The sequence below is a fragment of the Bos indicus genome, chromosome 1, assembly GCF_029378745.1.
Source record: "Bos indicus isolate NIAB-ARS_2022 breed Sahiwal x Tharparkar chromosome 1, NIAB-ARS_B.indTharparkar_mat_pri_1.0, whole genome shotgun sequence".
NCBI lineage: Eukaryota > Metazoa > Chordata > Mammalia > Artiodactyla > Bovidae > Bos > Bos indicus.
In genome coordinates this window covers 99,777,907-99,800,338 of record NC_091760.1, presented here as the reverse complement: position 1 = coordinate 99,800,338, position 22,432 = coordinate 99,777,907, and the positions used below count along the sequence as shown (strand labels likewise).

General features: G+C 41.1%; 1 protein-coding gene across 5 annotated transcripts in view; it reads right to left on the bottom strand.

Moving 5' to 3' along the window:
* GOLIM4 (golgi integral membrane protein 4) overlaps positions 1-22,432 on the bottom strand; it is an 83,590-nt gene that overhangs the window by 10,055 nt on the left and 51,103 nt on the right. For 2 of the 5 annotated variants that reach the window (XM_019959878.2, XM_070792196.1), the window contains exons 6-13: positions 16,677-16,759; positions 16,060-16,143; positions 12,762-12,920; positions 8,603-8,932; positions 6,240-6,493; positions 5,704-5,786; positions 3,553-3,662; positions 716-883 (exon numbers count right to left, since the gene is read on the bottom strand). In XM_019959878.2, coding sequence (XP_019815437.2) covers positions 716-883; positions 3,553-3,662; positions 5,704-5,786; positions 6,240-6,493; positions 8,603-8,932; positions 12,762-12,920; positions 16,060-16,143; positions 16,677-16,759 — 1,271 coding nt within the window. The remainder of the gene's footprint in view (positions 1-715; positions 884-3,552; positions 3,663-5,703; positions 5,787-6,239; positions 6,494-8,602; positions 8,933-12,761; positions 12,921-16,059; positions 16,144-16,676; positions 16,760-22,432) is intronic. The other 3 variants (XM_019959883.2, XM_019959887.2, XM_019959893.2) reach the window with 3 other exon arrangements.

Below are 22,432 nucleotides of genomic sequence, written 5' to 3'. Positions count from 1 at the left end.
TCCCACTGCTGGGCATACACACCGAGGAAAGCAGAACCGAAAGAGACACATGTACCCCAATGTTCACTGCAGCACAGTTTGCAATAGCTAGGACATGAAGCAACCTAGATGTCCATTGGCAGACGAATGGATAAGAAAGTTGTGCTACATATACACGATGGAATATTACTCAGCTGTTAAAAAGAACACATTTGAGTCAGTTCTAATGAGGTGGATGAAACTGGAGCCTATGATACAGAGTGAAGTAAGTCAGAAAGAAAAACACCAAAAAGTGTATTAACGCACATGTATGGAATTTAGAAAGACGGTAACAACGACCCTATATGTAAGACAGCAAAAGAGACATAGATGTAAAGAACAGACTTTTGGATTCTGTGGCAAAAGGCAAGGATGGGATGATTTGAGGAAATAGTATTGAAACATGTATATTACCATATGTAAAATAGATGATCAGTGCAAGTTTGATGCATGAAGCAGGGCACTCAAAGCCAGTGCTCTGGGACAACCCAGAGGGATAGGGTGGGGAGGGACGTCGGGAGGGAGTGGGTTCAGGATGGCAGAACACATGTACAGCCTTGGCTGGTTTATGTTGATGTATGGCAAAAACTACCACAATATTGTAAAGTAATTCACCTCCAAATAAAATAAATTAGTTAATTAAAAAAATAATAAAATCCCCAGGTTAAAACCACCCTCCATCATGGCACCCACTTACCACCAAATGTTCCTCCATTTCTGCATTCTGTTGCTTTTGGTGACTTTGTTTTTGCTCTTCATTTTCATCTGGCAAGTTTTCTTCCCTCACTTGCCCGGCTTCTTCAAATTCATCCTCGCCTTGATTATTAGGGTCATCTGCTGGGTTTATATCCTCTACAGCTGCCCTCTGTAAAATTTTAATGAAAAGCAAGCACCACTTCAAAATCCAGGATCAAGTTTAATTTCATTTGAAAGGCCACAGGCTGACAGAGAATTAAATTGTCCTTTACCAGACGCTCAGGTCTATCCTTACCAAGACTCACAGATACCCATCCTGCTGTCCAAAGATAAAGCCTCTGCTTTGTCAGAGACGGATGCATCAGAAAGAAGTTCAAAGAGCACTTCTTTCCTGCAAGTGATTCCAAAACAGTTCTCAAAGCTCCAATGCCATAAGTAGTATGAGCATAACTAGATGACAAGAAAAACAGTTAATGAAAGCCAAAGGACCAAATAGGATGAATCATTAAAATTAGAGATTTAGATAGGCAAATGGTAACTGCTTTCACCAGTTCGTCAATTTTTACAGACCAGTTATTCTTTGCAAACCAGCTGATGTAAGCGGGTGAAAAGCAGTTGAGGAGAGAGGAAGCCCACACCAGCAGGGACCCAAGAAGAGGGCCTGTGAGGAGACAAGAGGAGGCTAATTCAAGAGCAGGCCATCACATTCTAGTGTGGATCTAAGAAGCTAAGAGATGTGAAGCTAAGAGATGCTGCACTGATAAGACACAAAATAAGAGGGAATGGGCTTAACTTCTGGTGATATAAATATTTTGAAAAATACCTCCCCCAACCCATCCTACCTCTCAAGTAGTTCTCGGTTATTGTGTTCAACAAATGCCCTTCATATTATCAACTTTAGAATTATCTGGATGTCCCACTTATGATCGCAAAGCACCTTTCAAAATCATATACACCCTCATAAAGATTCAGATTTTTAGAGTGTGAGCTGGGCGGAAATGATGATGCTTGTAGGATCGTCCCTGATCACACTGGGGTCATCAACAGGACACTTCACTGAAGCAGCAAATGCTTCCCAGAGACAGGGAAGCCTGAGTGAGATTTAGTCTCCAGACCACAAATTCTACTTCAATTCACTTCAGAGCCTTGAACATGTTCAAGAGCTCACTGCAGTCTCAGCTGATGTATTATCTGTACCTCCCTGGCTAAATACTTTGTTCAAGAACAAAGTGACACTTTTCTTGGGGATACAGAGTGACAAATCATAACCTTCACACTAAACTCCAGTTACTCCACAATCTTGTCATATGGATTTCCTTTTGTGTGTTATCAATAAACTGTGTGGAAATATAGGGGAAATGTAACATGTTTTCTTCAGGGCAAAAAGTACTGAATGTCCTTTGCAAAAGTTTATAAAAATATACAGATTAGCTCTAACTCTAGCCAAGTAATAAAAAAGGTTTAATAGGCACAGTTGTTAGATATTAAAAAAAAAGGATGATTCATTAAACCTCAGTGAAGCTGGACAAAAATGTTCCTAATTAAAAAAAAAAAAACAAAACCAGGTGAGACAGAGAGACAAGCAGGCTAATAATTTCTAATTAAGGGAAGGCACAGTAGAAAGGCCAACATTTCCCAACGTGTTATCTAGAGCAAATCAACCGATGAAAGGAGAGTGAAGGATTATGCAGTCAGGTAACCAATCAAGACAGACAGCATTTCCCAAAAGTCAGGAACTGGAATACCCACCCTTCCCCTGTGCCCTCCATCGCTCTCAGGCTCTTGCATACTCGCTCTCTTGCTCTCTCGTGGACACTCTCTTGCTCCTACACATCCTCTGGCTCTCTCATACTCTCCTGTTATCTATAGCTCTTATCCTTTCCTGACAATATTTCAGGGCTAGGGTTCCCTGGAGCATACTTGGAGAACTGCTGATTGAGGAGCTAGTGGGTAGATATATCCTACCACCTCTCCGTGCAAGTCATAGGGGAAAGCCGTTTCCATCGAGGTTGCTTCAAGCAGCTCGGGAAGACTTTGTCAGTGCTTATCAAGAAAGAGTATCAATCCTCCTCCTCTCAGTCCATTGGACCAACATAAACAGGGCCCAGAGGACAGCAGGACCCAGAGGACCACATTCTATAAATGTGGTGGTTGATTTGCTAGCAAAAGATGACAGGAGAGCTACAGTAAGTTGTCAAAATCATCTACGCCTAAGTGCAAAGACACACTTACAGGCAAGGTCAAGGTCCCATACCACCCAACTGAACTGGGAGACTTGGTCCTTTCTTGCGTAAATGAAAAGAATAGCTTTGGTTATTATATCTCTACTTGTTAATACTCTAATTTTTCTATGGCAATATGGTATCTGGGAAATGTTTTTCATTTCTCAAACCTCACATTCTTAGCTGTGTGTTTACTGAAATAGTCACCGGACTGCTGAGAGATTACACAGTCGCAGGACACACATTCACAACCGAGCAGACTGCTCAGCGTGCTCCATGGTGGCTGACCTCCTTTCTTGGGTTCTCTCTCTAATTCCCACATTTGCTTTGTTGTGTTTTCTTTTTCATCTTTCAGAATTACTACATACTACAGTGCCTCTTTTTGCTCTTCTATTTTAATTTTACTAAAGTCCCCAGAGGGCAACTCCCTGGATGTTTTCCCTGAGCAACCTTTAACCCATTCTCATCACACAAACACCCCATGGTTGACAGTTAACAGTTACCATATAATTATGTAAACCACGTGGAGCTGGAGTTACAGAGTCAGGTAAACCTTTATATTTCCTTTCTGCCTTGTGAGTTCCCAAGGGTCATGACCGGATGAGAGGACACTTACATCTCCCTCGGATTCTGGGTCAGCTTCATGGGGCCCTTGTTCTTGCAGCTCATGTCCATTCTCTGGGTCTTCTTCTGCCTCGTCTTGGTGCTGGTTATCTCTCTCATAGGCTAGCAAATCAAAGGAACCCTTATCAGCCCCAGTGAACCAGACAGGATTCTTCCCTTTTAAAGCCAAGCCAAGCCAAGCTACTGGTGGGCTTTCCTACAGACCACATCACTCACTCTCTTCTTTTAGGTTAGCTCAACATAAAGTACACGTCTCAGCTTTTCTGAAAGTTATCTTTTTCCCAGTCCCTATATCTACAGAGACAATGTGGATAACTGACATATTCTAACTCTCTAAAACACATGTTTACAACAGAAGCTGAATTTTACCCCATTATGCCAAAAACAATGATAGAAACTTTCTCCATAAAATAAAGCCCAATCAATTGAACATCACTAAAATTATTGACAAAATTTTGGTAATGTCAGAGAAAATAGCAAGGTACCAAAAGAAGAAACGGATGCTATTTCAGGAAATGAAAGAAATGGTAACCCCATTTGTGAAGCTCAAAAACAAATTCAGCCCATCTTGTGTTCTCTGAGGTGGTAGTGATGATACCACAAACATCACATATTTATACTCACACATTTACTTGTTACTTTTTGAAAAAAATATTTCAATACAGAGAATTTAGACAAGAACACACACACAGATATCAGAGGAAAGGTTAAATACATGGAGAGTATTTAGCCTGTAGAAAATAAAGATACAGGTAACTTACTATTATGTTTCAAGTGCACCAAGGGATCCATTAAATAAAAGGGAGAACAAATGGTTCTCTAGTCTTTACTGATAATGGAACAAAAAAGCTTCAAGTGTTGCATGGGGGCACATAAGGAAAACAATTTCTTGACTATCAGAGCTATAAAATATCAGAATAGGCTATAGAGGGAGTTCGGTAATCACCTTCCATTAGATTCTTTAAGGAAAGGATACACAGCTAAGTGTTAGCGTTGCCAGAGAGACGGTTATTCTCTAGTTCTGCTATCACAGTAGGCAGTATTTGTTAAGTGACATATAGATGTGTACCACGAATGAAAGCTACTAGTGACTTAATTTGAAAAACTTTCAAGGTAATAATCTATATGTCTCCAAGGTAAGAAGAAAATGTAGAGGTTTCCTAAAGCCTAATATTCCTACGACAATGTGCTAGAAATAAAAATAAGTATTAACGTACAAGAAGTTTAGGGGTTTCCCAGGTGGCGGCACAGCGGTAAACAATCTGGCTCAGCTAAACAATCTGCTTGCCAATGCAGGAGACACAGAAGATGAGAGTTTGAACCCTGTGTGGGAAGATCCCCTGGAGTAGGAAATGGCAACCCACTCCAGCATTCTTGCCTCGAGAATCCCATGGACAGAGGAGCCTGGTGGGCTACACTTCATGGAGTTGCAGAGTCAGACACGACAGAGCATGCAAGCAAGCCTTCCATGTAAGAAGAGTAAAGCACTATTTCCTCTCTACTTTAAAATGGCAGAGAGCAAACAGATTATCTTGGGTTGATTCAGGCCATCAATGTGAACTTTTTGGGAGGATAAAGGAAAACATATCAGTGACAACAAAAGACATATGGTGCACAAATCTCTGTACATATAGGTACCCTCCACTTTTTGAAAGTTTGTTTTATGCCATTTCGCTTTTATGAAAGATCTATATTAGTACCTGTTTTGGCTAACTGAAAGAAATCGGAAGAGGATGTTCAATTTTATGAAAATAGGTGAAAGCAAAAATAGCCATTTAGTGTTTCATTTGTAGAGAGAGAAAGCAGGTATGGAGGCAGCACACACCTGAGCAGAGAAGCAAGAATGGCACCATCCACCTCCTTTCCAGGACCTACATTCAGCATCTCAACCTCACACCCCCAGAGCTCTGAATGTGCTGGTGAGCATCTGTGCTTTATCTCAATTTATTTTGTGTATCCGTTAGCAAGATGTGTCCTATGGTAATTGTTTCTTCGATCTACACCATTTCAGCTTACAAACAGTTTCAAAGGAACACTCTCAGAGAGCAGGAGAAACCTGTACACAGGTATGCATATGTCTCTGAGTTGACATTATATATTACCCAGCAGTTTTATTAAAACATTCATCATCTAAGAGGCTCACCACCTCCTTCCTCTTCCTGGATGCCCTGGTCCTCCGCTCCCTGAACAATATCATTATCCACAGCATCGTAACGAGCTTGCTGCCTGCAAGGAAACAAACAGTCATCAACTCCGGGACACTAGTAGCACAGTTTGACATAAGTCGTTTATCTTTAAAGAGAGTTACCAATGAATTTTTCAAAATTCTTTTAAAAGCCATAAATATATTTCCTAAATGTATCCAATTAGGTTTAATAAGGATTCCAGGTACACTTTCAAAGGATACCTTATAAAAGATAAAATGCTTTTCAAAAACTAAAATGAAGCTAGCACAACACCTGACAGGTTAATTGGAGATGTAAACTGTTACTTTCAGGCAGAAAAAAAAAATGTTGATTATTTTGGAAGTTAAATATTTAGAATTTGATTTTCAGTTCAGCCTCAGCTCCCATGAGCAAGAGGAGCCCCTCCAGTTCACAGGGAAGGACTACGAGGAGCTGTCTTTAATCTGCCTGTGGACACTGGAGGCCAAGCTATCCAGGTCGGTCAGAAGGCTACCGTGGCTGCTCGGGGCGCTGCAGCCGGCCCTCCTGGAGCCCATCCTGCTGCTGTCGGGCTGTCTCCCTGGCGAGGAGCTGCTGCTGCTGGTGCTGCCGTAGCAAGTGTCCCTGCAGCCGCTGCTGGTGCAGGGCCTCCTGCTCCTCCCTCAGCCGCTGGGCCTCCTCCGCCCGCTGCACCGCCAGCCTCTGCTGTTCCAGCTGCTCCTCATACGGCGACTGGAGTCTGGTGACTGGCTTGGCTGAAGGATGCACCTGGGGAACAGTGAGCAAGAGCAGTCGGGTGCCCTGGGTCTGCCCTTCACCCATTTCTCATGACACGGGCAGAAGGCAGGGCTGGTTTATTAATACCTCTCTGTCAGATCAACTGTCTTGTATGTTAGGTCCAACACCACCCACTGCCGGACTCCACTGCTAGTTCCCTACTCTCTCTGAATCACCCTTGGCTTCTTTTAGCAAGAAGCTTGGCTTCCTTTGACCTTCCCCTGCTGTTGGCATTAATGCAGATATTTTTAATGTGCTCCCTCTCAAATGGAAAAGGACACAACAGAAGAAATGTTTCAGCTTTAATTAAATGTATGCTCAAAAGACTTTGGTATAAGTGGGCACTTAATAACCTCAGACTAATTGGGGCAATGTCTGAGCTGAAGTTGAGGCTAAGGCTTTTCCATGAAGACCTGAAGACTTTGGGAAGCTAATTAATTCCAGCAAAGCATACACCAATCTCAGGCTAAGCAGAGCCAAAAAAGGTCAAATTTCAGGTTAGGGTGGAGAGGCAGAATCACTTTCCTTCAAAGAAATAAAAAATGGATGAGGAGAGGATTTTCAGATTAAAGGAAAATCTGATCCAGGAATTCTTAAAGTCTGCTTCCATTAAGCAATCTACCACTCTCTCCTCCATCCCCCAACTAATACAAGCACGTACAACTCTCACCAAAGGAAAGAGGGTGCGTGGTTGAGGGAAATTAAACCTAGTAGGGAATTATTTTGGAGGAAAGCTTATGGATGCAAGACTGGGAGAGGCTTCTTCACACTAAGTGTGCAACAGTCTAAGAGTAAACCTACAGGTGCCTTTACACCTGCTCAGCCAATCCTCTAGCAGCTTGAAGTCTTGAAAAGTTTGAGAGCAAACAGAGCTTCAGAGATGTAAATAAAGGATGATCAGCATTCATGTAAGAGCCAGGTAGATTGTTGTCAGTATTACCTTAGAGGCTGTGTAATAAAAATATCTGGCTGCTTCAGTGTTGCTCTCAGTTCTTTTAAAGTATCATTTATAATAATAATGTTTTCATGAGTCTTACTTATGTGAGAGGGGTGTGCTCAGTGGAGTAAGAGGGGTGTGGAGTGAGAGGGGAGTGCTCATATGGAGAAGGGAGCGCTCAGTGGAGTGAGAGGGGAATGGAGTGAAAGGGGAGTGGAGTGAGAGGGCAGTGCTCATTTGCAGAGGGGAATGCTCAGCTTGAGCAGACACTGGTTAAACACACTCACCCAGTGGCAAACCCTCAGCTTTTGATGACTTACTAACCACCCTGAATTTGAATATGTGAAAGCCAACACAGGATTTAACAGTAAGTGAACAGGGAGACAAGCACCCTTGATCACAGAAAATGAGTCACTTCTTGGCATCAAGATGCCCATGGGCCTTGAGCACAGACTGAGAAAGTGCAGGATGAGGTGACCATCTAGTTTCCTAGTCTGTTAAAGGGATGTGCCCAAGTCTCCCTTACTGTGCACTCTTTTCTCTTTTCTCTTCCTTTTTTAAAAAACTTTAATTGGAGGATAACTGCTTTACAATGTTTTGATTTCTGCTGTACAACAACATGAGTCAGTTTTAATATACACATATCCCCTCCCTGTTGAGCCTCCCTCCTACCCCCACCCTACTGTGCATTCTTGACAAATAAACACCTACAGCACCTTCTCTTTTCCCCAGTCACCTTTCTGGAGTAAGGCAGCTGTGCTACTAATGTCACAACAGAACATTTAAATAAGTACATGGAAGATTTAGTGAAATCACCCCCATTTTATTTTAGAGATTGTTACACATGGGCTTTTCCCTTGATGCAGTTGACCCTTGAACAATGTAGGGGTTAGGGGCATGGACCCGCAGCACAGTGAGAATCTTCATATAACTTTTAGTCAGCCCTCTGTATGTACGGATCCTCCACAGCCTCCCTGTGGGGGCCCTTCTGTCTCAGTTTCCCATGTTCAGATTCAACCAAACACGGATTTTCTAGTGTTTACTAGAAAAATCCTTACAGAAGTGGCCCTGCGAGGTTCAAACTCTCCTTGTTCATAGGTCAACATTATGTAGAAACAAAGCCACAACCTCTACCCCAGCCGACTGGTTGGGCAACCTCATACCTCAGCGTGAACCTCCCCTGCGGCAAGTCTGGCTTCCTTTCGTTCACGCTGTTCCGTCCACTCCCGATCCTGCTCCTCGGGTGATGGGTCGTGCTCCTCCTCGAGGTGCTCAGGCCGCCCGACCTGCTCCATGGCCTCCTCCTCCAGGGCCCGCCTGTGCTCCTCCTCCACCTGTCGCTCCTCCGGCTCCTTGGGTCCTGCTTCTTGCCGGGTCAGTTCTGCGGGAGCCTGAAGTTCTGCCTCCTTCTGGGTGGAAGGGTAAGGTTTTGTTTCCTCTGTTCTTCCAGGGGCTGCTTCATGGTTCTGCCACACTTCACTATTTCGAGACACCTAGGTCAAGCACATCACTGGAAATGACACTCCTCTAGTTTGAAAGTAGTGACAGAATTTCTTTATTACCATACAGGGTTATAACATAAGCAAAATCCTGGAGTCTAGAAATATAGAGTCCTGACTGAAAAGTATGGCTGCAATGGAGTCACTTAACTCTTCTCACTGTGTAATCTCACCTATAAAATAGAGATAACATAAGCAAAATTTCATCATGGGAAGCATACCGTAAGTAACCTAAAAGTAAAGCCTGTAAGTGACCACATCTCAGTAGACTCTGCCCTCAAAAGCAGTCTAACTCCTGTTCTCTCAGAATAAAAAGGCAAAATCCTCATACTTCAAGTGATTGAATACTTACGCAATTTTCTTTGATGTAAATTTTGTCTTCAATAATTATTTGAAAAGAAAAGGATAAGATCAAATTGAGGATGAGTTAGCTTTGATTTTTGTTACCTAATATAAAAAAAGAATGCCATTACTAATGGACATCCATGTAAAATAGTGTCCATTAAATCAGGTACAATAAAACATTTTAATGTATTAAAAGTAATATTTCTTTGTACACCAGAGAAAGTCTGTGAATATTTTATATTATTAATACAGAAAACTCTGAAGAAAAAAAAAAGATAGGTTTTTTTCTACAGAGAACTCCTCTTCTAAAATTGGTGAACTTAAATCAGTTTTCTCTGAAAGCGTCAGAGATTTCTATATGGTCTTCATTTCTTAGAAAAAAGGGGCAGAATGAAGTAAACACAACATCAATAGGGAAATGTGTCACTGCTCTTCCTCCTGCCAAATCCTCCTGATTTTTCTTTATCAGGAAAAATATTTTGTTTGGTCAGACTGTCCCATAATTGAAATAAATGTGAAGCTCTCTTCTTGAATTAGCAGAAACATAACTGAGAAACTGGACTGTATAAATAAATAAACCAAAGGAAAAAGTCTTTTCTCAGATACTTGAGGACAGCTTCTGGAGGTACACATCTTATCAAGTCCTTGCATACCTGGAAAGTGTGAATTGATAGTACCCTGGCTTTACTGTCAGGCTAGCAAAGTAATGCTCAAAATTCTCCAAGCCAGGCTTCACCAGTATGGGAACTGTGAAGTTCCAGATGTTGAAGCTGGTTTTAGAAAATGCAGAAGAACCAGAGATCAAATCGCCAACATCTGTTGGATCATCGAAAAAGCAAGAAGTTCCAGAAAAACATCTATTTCTGCTTTGTTGACTATGCCAAAGCCTTTGACTATGTGGATCACAACAAAGTATGGAAAATTCTTAAAGAGATGGGAATACTAGACCACCTGACCTGCCTCTTGAGAAACCTGTAAGAAGGTCAAGAAGCAACAGTTAGAACTGGACATGGAACAACAGACTGGTTCCAAATTGGGAAAGGAGTACATCAAGGCTGTATATTGTCACCCTGCTTATTTAACTTATATGCAGAGTGCATCATGAGAAATGCTGGACTGGATGAAGCACAAGCTGGAATCAAGATTGCTGGGAGAAATATCAATAACCTCAGATGTGCAGATGACATCACACTTATGGCAGAAAGCAAAGAACTAAAGAGCCTCTTGATGAAAGTGAAAGAGGAGAGTGAAAAAGTTGGCTTAAAACTCAACATTCAGAAAATTGAGATCATGGCATCTGGTCCCATCACTTCATGGGAAATAGATGGGGAAACAATGGAAACAGTGACAGACTTTATTTTTGGGGGGTTCAGAACCATTGCAGTTGGTGACTGAAGCCATGAAATTAAAAGACGCTTGCTCCTTGGAAGAAAAGTTATGACCAAGCTAGACAGCATATTAAAAAGCAGAGATATTACTTTGCCAACAAAGGTTCATCTAGTCAAAGCTATGATTTTTCCAGTAGTCATGTATGGATGTGAGAGTTGGACTATAAAGAAAGCTGACTGCCGAAGAATTGATGCTTTTAAACTGTGGTGTTGGAGAAGACTCTTGAGAGTCCCTTGGACTGCAACCAGATCCAACCAGTCCATCCTAAAGGAAATCAGTCCTGAATATTCATTGGAAGGACTGATGCTGAAGCTGAAACTCCAATACTTTGGCCAACTGATGTGAAGAACTGACTCAATGGAAAAGACCCTGATGCTGGGAAAGACTGAAGGCGGGAGAAGAAGGGGACAACAGAGGATGAGATGGTTGGAGGGCATCACCAACTCAATGAACATGAGTTTGAGTAAGCTCCGGGAGTTGGTGATGGACAGGGAAGCCTGGCATGCTGCAGTCCATGGGGTCGCAAAGAGTCGGACATGACTGAGCAACTGAACTGAACTGGCTTTAGAGTGGTAAAGAAACTGCCTGCCAATGCAGGAGAATCAAGAGATATAGGTTCAGTCCCTGGGTTGGGAAGATCCCCTGGAGAAGGAAATGGCAACCCACTCCAGTATTCTTGCCCGGAGAATCCCATGGACAGAGGAGCCTGGCAGGGTACAGTCCATGGGGTTGCAAAGGGTCAGACATGACTGAGGCAACTTAGCAAGCACGCTGGCTGGCTTTATAGGAAATATTTCTCTGAAGGATTCTAAGTGCATTCAAATACCTGTCATTTATCTCCACAGCATCCCTGTGAGAAAGGTTAGGGCAAGTAACTATTACCTCCATTTCATAGATAGAAAAACTAAAAAAAAGTCAGAGTCATTAAAAGATCAATCCAGTTGAACTTGGATGGAGAACAGAACCAGTTCCCACACCAGGGCACTGACTGTGTTTTCTGAAGTTCAGAGCAATGTAAGACCCAGACAAAGAGTAAGTATCCAGGACACAGAAGCTGTCCGTGAAGGAATGCTTTGCTCAGACTGAAGATTCAAGTGAAGTCCACTTATACCAACTTAATTATTCCTATAAGATGATGAGAAGACGAGCTGGGGAGCCTTCTCAAACACTCATTGTTTACAGTGTGTTTGTCAGGGGAAAGATCTGATTACAAAAGCAACTCGGTAAGAATTAATCATATGGGTGACACCATTTGGGATGCTCCACTTAGGAGACATTCTTAAACAACAAGACTTAATTTTATAAAGAACAGGAATACAAAAGAGTGGATTCTGTTTTTAGACCTTACTCTCTTGCAGTTTCATGAAGGTCTTAAAATACAAACTTTGACATATGCTATATGACCTAGTACAGTATCAAGTTCAAATATATTATCAACTTAGTACTTGAGTGGGCTGATTATCATATAATATCCTCACAATCATTTAACCTTCTTACTCTACCCCAATCCCCCCCCCAAAAAAACCTTAAAATACTCAGACATGATAGCTTCTTTCAACCAAATAGACCCATATGAAGAAATAAAACTAGTTTAGTGTTTGTCAGAAAACAGGACAGCAGTTCTCAAAGAGTACATCACCAGGCCAGCTGAAACAGAAATGCAGATCCTCAGGTTTCATCCCAAATTAGCTGAACCTATAGGCTTGTTGTTCAGTTGCTCAGTCATGTCTGACTCTTTGTGACCCCATGGACTAGCCCACCAGGCTCCTCTGTCCATGGGATTCTCCAGGCAAGAATACTGGAGTGGGTTGCCATTTCTTCTTCTAGGAGATCTTCTCGACCCAGGGATTGAACCTGAGTCTCCTGCTTTAGCAGGTGGATTCTTTACTGCTGAGCCACCTGGGAAGCCCAACCTGTGGGCTGAAAACAGCTCTTCCTGTTTTAACAGCCCTAATGGGGAACTCTTGATATTTGCTAAAATTTGAGAATCAATGTTCCGCAGGAAGAGCTGACCATATTTAGAGCAGTTCACCTGAGAACAGCTTGACAGAGAAAATGACTCGACCACAGGCCAGTTCCCAACTCTTACCTCCCGAGGCTCTCCAGGCGACTTGTCTCTTGCTGTGCTGTCACCTTGTGGAGAATGTGCCACCTGGGTGATATTTTGCTGTTCTGTTTGTTCTGGTTTTCGAAAGCTTGGAATCCTATTCAGTGTATCTTTCAGTTGTTTATATTCTGCAACTTGAGTCTGCATTACAAATTGCACAATTGGATGCAAATTGCACAATTTGAGGAGGGAAAAGGATATCATTCATAGATGGTTCAGTGGAGGACTAGATAAAAATATTATACCTAAATGCAAGAGAGGAAAAATATGCAGACTGTTTCCATGCACTAGCTATACTTACTTGGACATGCTCAACCATTTTTAATCACATGCAAATTAGAATTAGAGTTAAAGGGAACAGAGAAAAAATATATCTAAGACAGATGTTAGTTTTCCATGCTACATTAAACTAAGTCAGAATTTTTATAAATAACTCTCCAGTATAAATATCATTATTAAAAGACAGCTATGCAATCAGTTTCAGGACATTAAAATCTATTTTAAAATTCCACATTTATATAAATCTAAGTGCAGATATCTTTTACCAGTATGGTCTGAGTAACACTTTTCAGCAGAAAAGAAAGAACCATGGGCTTCAAATAAGTAACTGATTATATATGTAAAATCACTCAGGCCATCCTCTTTCCCAGTCAATCTGTGGTCACATAAGGTCCCTACCTCTCCAAAAAGCTCCCTGTATTGTGCTCTGCAGTTTTGGAAAACAGTAGCATAGGCATAAAGGAGGCTGGTTTTTATTCTCATTCTTTGATTCTGAATATCCTTTTCTTCTAAAATAACAAAGGCACTAATGCAGGTATAGGACGAGAATATACTTATGTGTGTGTTATCTGTGTGTATATGTGGTAGGATGTGTGTGTGTAGGTGTGGGGGTGTGTGTGTGGTGTGTGATACTTTAAATACCAGAAGCTATAAAGATGGAAAAAATAAATATGTTAAGAAAACCAATAGACCGCTTATACTTAGCTTATCATATGTCCCAGCACTGTTATCCTAAAACAGAAGTGCTATCTGTGTAAACACACATTTCCATAAGCACATACAAAGAACCCAGAGCTCTCTTCTGAACACACTTCCCAGGCAGGGTGCCCCTTCACTGTGCCCAGCAGAGCAGAGAGGAGGCTGGCGAGTCTGGCTCCCTTGGCCACAGTTGCACACCTGCACGGCACTCACCCACCTGCTTCCTGTCTCTCTAATTCACAAAGAGAAGTCTGCCTGCTAAATGTGTCTCAGGGGCGTGCTTCTTTATCATTTGTACAAACGTGTGCCATATGGCTAACAGTGGCCCTTAGCCAGAAACCTATCAAAACATTTGCAAACTGACTTTGGAGGTCAAAGGGGAAAAAAATGACATCTATACAGCGATGCTTTTAATAAGATAAATATTCTACACTTTCTTCTTTCTCCTCCTCCTACGTACGTAACCTTTGAAGGGAGAAATACTATGGTCCTCAAACATGAGCATGCATGAAGAATCATGTTAAATTATGGAATGATCATGTTAAAAATGCAGGCTCCTGGATGCCCACCCTAGAAATCAGTATTCAGTAGGTGTGGGGCAAGGCCCACATAACTGTAATACAGAGAATCTCCACAAATCCCAGCTTCAAGGTGGTTCTGGGCACTGATATTGGGCCAGCTTCTCTACTCCTTTTGACCTTATTTAGTTATTAAAAAAAATACAGTTATTATATAACTCAGTAGGTTGTGAATATTAAATAAAATTCTGTATATAAAGTTATTATGATAATCCCTGACAAATTCTAAGCTCTCAAATTCCACTCAGGTCCTGGTTTCTCCCCACTTAATTACATTTAAAAATCAGATTGTCAAGACAGAATCTCATAAGATGATTTACATGAGAAACGTATATGCCTGAAATAGCAGTTGTTTTCTAAGCAGATCTGGGCAAAGTTTCAACTGGGGAGTAAAAGAACAGGAGAAACTTGACGACCTCATCCAAAAGAACCAAGAAGATATTCAAAGAAATAGAAAAATATATGTACATTAAATTTAAAAACTTGTTTTCTATTACAAAATCTTGTGAGTAATATTCCTCAGTGAGCTTACAACAGAATTTGGTTTTGGTCATTAAATGAACTACTTTACTCACATTTTTCTGAATTTTCAAGTCGTTGCTTAATTTAATATTTATTGTTATTATAGTACGTAGAGTATTCAAATTGGTCTGTCATATTTTTCAGTATGAAAAGTAGTCTCATGTAACAATGCTTGGCAGAAATTTTATAAAGAAGATTTTGAATGTAATAATATCCTCTAAAGCTAATTTAATTGATAAACATGTAAAAAATTACCACATAGCTACAGTTTTGTAGGGGGATAATCAATGACTGCCTTGAAAAGGGGTCCTACAGTCCCTGATGTTACAGTCTCTGAAACAGATCAGGGCCTGGCATACGATTCTTTTAAAAAATTTTATAAAGACAAAAAATAATGCACAGTCTCCTGGTAAGAACAAATAGTTGGTTTTCCTTTGCTCTTTTCTTTTAATTCTTCCAAGAGAAGAAAAGTGAAGACCAGTGATTAAGAATATACAGTGACTAAACTAGCCATTCCTATTTGTTTCAATGATAAAGCTGTAAAACAGTCAGTGTGACATTACTTCACTAAGCTCTGTAACATCTGTATTTGTTCATTTAATACATTATCTACTGAGGGCCTGCCTTGTGCGAGGACTGCTGTAGGCTTTGAACAAATGAAACTTACGACTCTGGTTTTCCTTCTCTATTTACCTGAGATTTCTTATTTCCTGTAATTTGACCTAACAACACATAAGCCTAGGCCCAAAAGGAGTGTATGCAGGCGTAAAGCCGGGAGCAAGGGAAGGAGGAGTAAAATATAGAGTTTTACAATGATTTATTTAGGTACTTAGCATATAAAATCCTGCAGATAGTATAGCAAGAGTCTACATAGGTCTATATAGTGGAAAAAACCACATATGTGGGATGAATTCTCTGACTTAGACAAGTATTAGACTACTGCATGTAGGAGTTGGTGGAGGGTAGAAAAAGTCATATGAACCACACTGCCAGTGCAGGAAAAAAAAAAAGGAAAAAAAATCAAAGCTTTACTTAATATTCTCTTGATTGAGTTTTGAAAGCATGCATGATCTTCAGGATAAGGAAAGCTCTGTCCTAAGGAACTCAGCGAAGACTGGCCTTTAAGAGACTGCATGCACAGACGAATTCAGAAATGTTAAGCAGACTTAAAAAGAACCCAGAGAGGCTGCTACCCTTCTAACCTGTGCAGCAGCTAGTGCACTCTTGTGGTCTTCCAAAGTCACTACAAGTTGCTCATGCTCGGAGAGTAAATTCTTATGCTGTTGCTACACAAAAAAGAATTTTACATGTTGAGTTTTGACATTCTGGGACAAACTCCTCTTGGGCAGGCAGTGGTATGGCCACCCAAACACTGCTCACTTGCTGGCTTGTTTGTTGTTGTAGCATTTGATAAGTTCAAAAATCTTTGCAGAGGGAAGACCATGGTTAAGGTGGTAATCCACAATCTAAAATGTGTTACCCAAAAATCATAATCACTTACAAGGAAATCAAAACAGGAAGAAAAATACCTTTAGTTATTAATAAACCTTTTCAAATAAAAAGCTTATTAAGATTCAACCACGTGGCAAAAAGAATCATTCCAGTGCTAATGCAAACGCTGAGATTTCCAGATCATTCTTTAGCTTACAATGCACAAGAAGTAATGGGCAGGTTCACTTTCCACAAAAGCCCAAAATAACAGTGTGGATTGTAAAGCAGGTCAAGTAGTGAACAACTTTTAAGTCACTACAAACTAAAGCAGGCAAACACAAATCAATCAAATGCTGGGGTTTTTAGGTTGTTGTTGTTGCTGTTTTACCTTGACATCTTGCAGCTGTGTGTGCATGTCCTGATGCGCTCTCCTCAGCTGTCTGTTCTCTTCTCTCAGATTGTACACGGTTTCTATTTTAGAAAAAGGAAAATCATGCATAAAGCCCTGGGCCTTTCAGGCTCTTGATTCTATTATTTTCCTATCTAAAGCCTCACATAACTTTTTCAAAGACCGTTTTGAACTTTGACAGTACAATACTCCAAATCAACAAAACTTAGCACCATTTTGGGATGTGGCACAGATTCAGTTGGACAACCCAATACAATCTGGCTCAGTGGTTTAAATATGCTTAAACAAGCTATCTGGCATAGAAGTTAAGGATTTTTAATTACTCCTGAGCTAAAAATGAAATATTTTTGTTAATAAGCAAACCCCTAGGAATGAAATGTAATGGGTAGGGGTCATCTAAGATTTTAGTCTCACCATAAATTAAAAATAAAGCTATCAAAAAGCACAAACTGCCTCTCTCATAGCCATGAAAAATTTCCACAGTCCTTCAAAGGGATTTCAGTTACAAAAGCAACTCAGGAAACAAGAGACAGACACCTCATCTGCTCAAAAATTCTAAATGTATTTTCTTTCTCCCACAATCGAGTTCTTGACTGGTCTAAACTCTTCCTCCAATAGCTACTGGACAATTCTTTGCACAGTTACAATGTGAGACTGCAGTGATCACAGTGAAGTCTTAAAACCTCCCCAGCCACAAGCCCTACAATTCGCGGAACAGCCTCTTGGTAATTTCCCCACATTTTCTGTATCTGGAGATTATCTGTTATGAACTGGTAGCCCCTGGGCCAACACACAGACTTTTTTTTTTTGGCCCCTGCAGGTGTTAGCCAACATACAGTGTCTTCCACATTTGAAGGGCTGTAACCAAGTAAAAATCAAGAAGCTGGGTCTCATAAGATTCTGGCAACATCAGGCCAATTCTCAGCAGAAGTTAAATGGCAGCTGGGTGACCATATGATTCATTTTCCAATGGGAGATATTGTCGACAGTGAAAGGGGTGCTGTTTTAGAACGATGCTGGGACAGCAGCAGGTGTGGGCCTGCACGGTGCTGGGCAAACTGTCCCCAGAGTGGCAGCCACTCCCTGCAGGCAAAACTTTACTGTCTCCAGGGTGGCCGTGAGCACTGCAGAAAACTGCCGGTTACCACGCCGCCTCATATTCTCTGCCCGCTTTCACTCCGTTAAGAGTCCCTGCTTGATCCCTGGGCACTGGCTTTATGACACATTTGGAAAGAGATCAAGAAGAAGGTGAGAATGTCGCTAGTGGTTGTCCACCTATTTGTAACAGCAGATTTTCTCAAACGTCAAACGGGACACCAGCAGCAATCCAAGAGGACCCCAAGTATGTCACAGGCTGGATGGGCCTTCAGTCTACACACGCACACATGCAGTTGAAATACACGGCTGACTTTTAAAGGAATTCAGTTTATAACCTTAAGGACAGTGTCTCCTGTGCCTTTGCTGTGTGACCATAAGTTACTTAACTTTTGCAGGCCTCAATTTCTTCATTTGTTGAACTGGGTTAAATATAATGCCTACCTGCCAGGTTGTTATAAGGCTTAAAGAAGATACCTGCATGAAGAGTTTCACCCAGTACTGACACATGGCAAACATTTATTGAGTGTCAGCTCTTCTTATAACCATAATGATGAGAATCATCTAAGCTTACATGGTATCAACTCGTTATCTATATTCTAAATTCTAAACTCCCTCCTCATGTCACATTAATCTACCAAAGATCACTTGGACTACACACAACATGGTTTGCCATGACAGAGCCTCGTCTATCACAATTTACTGTCAGGGACCATGATCAAACAAAACTGCCGATGTGAAAATCACTTAGAAGTGTCATCAAAGGCACTGCCATATTAAGTTGTTTAAAATTTCTATGAGATGTCTTCCAAATATTCAGTTCAGTTCAGTCGCTCAGTTGTGTCCGACTCTTTGCGACCCCATGAATCGCAGCACACCAGGCCTCCCTGTCCATCACCAACTCCTGGAGCTCACTCAGACTCAGGTCCGTTGAGTCAGTGATGCCATCCAGCCATCTCATCCTCTGTCGTCCCCTTCTCCTCCTGCCCCCAATCCCTCCCAGCATCAGAGTCTTTTCCAATGAGTCAACTCTTCGCATGAGGTGGCCAAAGTACTGGAGTTTCAGCTTTAGCGTCACTCCTTCCAAAGAACACCTGGGACTGATCTCCTTTAGGGTGGACTGGTTGGATCTCCTTGCAGTCCAAGGGACTCTCAAGAGTCTTCTCCAACACCACAGGTCAAAAGCATGAATTATTCGGCACTCAGCTTTCTTCACAGTCCAACTCTCACATCCATACATGACCACAGGAAAAACCATAGCCTTGACTAGACGGACCTTCATTGGCAAAGTAATGTCTCTGCTTTTCAATATGCTGTCTACGTTGGTCATAACTTTTCTTCCAAGGAGTAAGTGTCTTTTAATTTCATGGCTGCAATCACCATCTGCAGTGATTTTGGAGCCCAAAAAAATAAAGTCTGACACTGTTTCCACTGTTTCCCCATCTATTTCCCATGAAGTGATGGGACCAGATGCCATGATCTTCGTTTTCTGAATGTTGAGCTTTAAGCCAACTTTTTCACTCTCCTCTTTCACAGAGGCTTTTTAGTTCCTCTTCACTTTCTGCCATAAGGGTGGTGTCATCTGCATATCTGAAGTCATTGATATTTCTCCCAGCAATCTTGATTCCAGCTTGTGCTTCTTCCAGCCCAGCGTTTCTCATGATGTACTCTACATAGAAGTTAAATAAGCAGGGTGACAATATACAACCTTGATGTACTCCTTTTCCTATTTGGAACCAGTCTGTTGTTCCATGTCCAGTTCTCACTGTTGCTTCCTGACCTGCATATAGGTTTCTCAAGAGGCAGGTCAGGTGGTCTGGTATTCTCATCTCTTTCAGAATTTTTCACAGTTTATTGTGATCCACACAGTCAAAGGCTTTGGCATAGTCAATAAAGCAGAAATAGATGTTTTTCTGGAACTCTCTTGCTTTTTCCATGATCCAGCGGATGTTTGCAATATGATCTCTGGTTCCTCTGCCTTTTTGAAAACCAGCTTGAACATCTAGAAGTTCACGGTTCACATATTGCTGAAGCCTGGCTTGGAGAATTTTGAGCATTACTTTCCTAGTGTGTGAGATGAGTGCAACTGTGCGGTAGTTTGAGCATTCTTTGGCATTGCCTTTATTTGGGATTGGAATGAAAACTGACCTTTTCCAGTCCTGTGGCCACTGCTGAGTTTTCCAAATTTGCTGGCATATTGAGTGCTGCACTTTCACAGCATCATCTTTCAGGATTTCAAATAGCTCAACTGGAATTCCATCACCTCCATTAGCTTTGTTCGTAGTGATGCTTTCTAAGGCCCACTTGACTTCACATTCCAGGATGTCTGGCTCTAGGTCAGTGATCACACCATCGTGATTATTTGGGTCGTGAAGATCTTTTTTGTACAGTTCTTCTGTGTATTCTTGCCACCTCTTCTTAATATCTTCTGCTTCTGTTAGGTCCATACCATTTCTGTCCTTTATTGAGCCCATCTTTACATTAAATGTCCCCTTGGTATCTCTAATTTTCTTGAAGAGATCTCTAGTCTCTCCCATTCTGTTGTTTTCCTCTATTTCTTTGCATTGATCGCTAAGGAAGGCTTTCTTATCTCTTCTTGCTATTCTTTGGAACTCTGCATTCAGATGCTTATATATTTCCTTTTCTCCTTTGCTTTTCGCTTTTCTTCTTTTCACAGCTATTTGTAAGGCCTCCCAGACAGCCATTTTGCTTTTTTGAATTTCTTTTCCATGGGGATGGTCTTGATCCCTGTCTCCTGTACAATGTTACGAAGCTCCATCCATAGTTCATCAGGCAATCTATCTATCAGATCTAGTCCCTTAAATCTATTTCTCACTTCCACTGTATAATCATAAGGGATTTGATTTAGGTCATACCTGAATGGTCTAGTGGTTTTCCCTACTTTCTTCAATTTCAGTCTGAATTTGGCAATAAGGAGTTCATGATCTGAGCCACAGTCAGCTCCCAGTCTTGTTTTTGCTGACTGTATAGAGCTTCTCCATCTTTGGCTGCAAGAATATAATCAATCTGATTTCAGTGTTGGCCATCTGGTGATGTCCATGTGTAGAGTCTTCTCCTATATTTTGGAAGAAGGTGTTTGCTATGATCAGTGCATTCTCTTGGCCAAACTCTATTAGCCTTTGCCCAGCTTCATTCCTTATTCCAAGGCCAAATTTGCCTGTTATTCCAGGTATTTCTTGGCTTCCTACTTTTGCATTCCAGTTCCCTATAATGAAAAGGACATCTTTTTGGGGTGTTGTCTAGAAGGTCTTGTAGGTCTTCATAGAACCATTCAACTTCAGCTTCTTCAGCGTTATTGTTTGGGGCATAGATTTGGATTACTGTGATATTGAGTGGTTTGCCTTGGAAACAAACAGAGATCATTCTGTCGTTTTTGAGATTGCATCCAAGTACTGCATTTCAGACGTTTCTGTTGACCAGGATGGCTACTCCATTTCTTCTAAGGGATTCCTGCCCACAGTAGTAGATATAATGGTCATCTTGAGTTAAATTCACCCATTCCAGTCCATTTGAGTTCACTGATTCCTAGAATGTCGACATTCACTCTTGCCATCTCCTGTTTGACCACTTCCAATTTGCCTTGATTCATGGACCTAACATTCCAGGTTCCTATGCAATATTGCTCTTTACAGCATCAGACCTTGCTTCCAAATATTAACTGGTACCAAAAATACTGCTCTCTCTCTCTCTCCGTGTTTCTGTCTCAGTCTCTCTCTCACCCTCCAAGATATTGGGAGATTCTCTCTTCTGATGACAAGAGTCCCAGAACTGACTGTACTTCTCCTTTTGTTCTGGATCCCAGGATGTTCAGACCAGCCATCAGGCTTGAATTGTCTGAGTATGCAGAACTCACATACCAGTGTCCTCCTATTTTCCACAGTTCTGATTTCTTGATAAAATTTTACTACACGTGGACTGAGTTTCAAAGAAAGGCGTAAATATAGAGTAGACATAAGATAACATGCCTTTTAAGCCTCTCACTAAAATTAAATGAACTAAATTATGTGAAGTATGCCAAGGTCTGGCACCTAGAAAATACTTACAATGTATTCCTATTATTTTGGAATACCATTATTAACCTATTATTTTGGAATACTGAGAGACAAAGCATAGCAAAAGAAAAGTACAGAAAGTCCAAAAGACCTATCACACAGCAGATTTCTATGACGACGTTTTACATAAAACCAGGAAATTGTTAGGCACAGTACAATTAACTAGATTATAGAAGACCTTACTCTGATTTGATCTTTGTTTATGTAAGCACCATGTACCTTTTTAAACCAAATCTCACACTTCAAACTTATTCAGGACCGAATAGGTGACTGTAGAATATGCTGTTGCCCTTTTCAGAACTCATATGTACTCAGAAGTGATGTATTTCATTTCATATTACTATGAAAATACCTGATACTGATATTTATGGTGGTTAGCATATATTGAAGGTTTACCATGTACCAGTAATTGTATTAGGTGCTTTGCATAATTTAATCCTCATACCAACTCTATAAGGTTAATACTTTTAATGAATATCCCACTTTTACAGATGAGGACAATTGAGTCTGTGGAGATTTATACAACTTGCCAATGGTCATAAAACCAGTCATTGATTCACCAGGGCA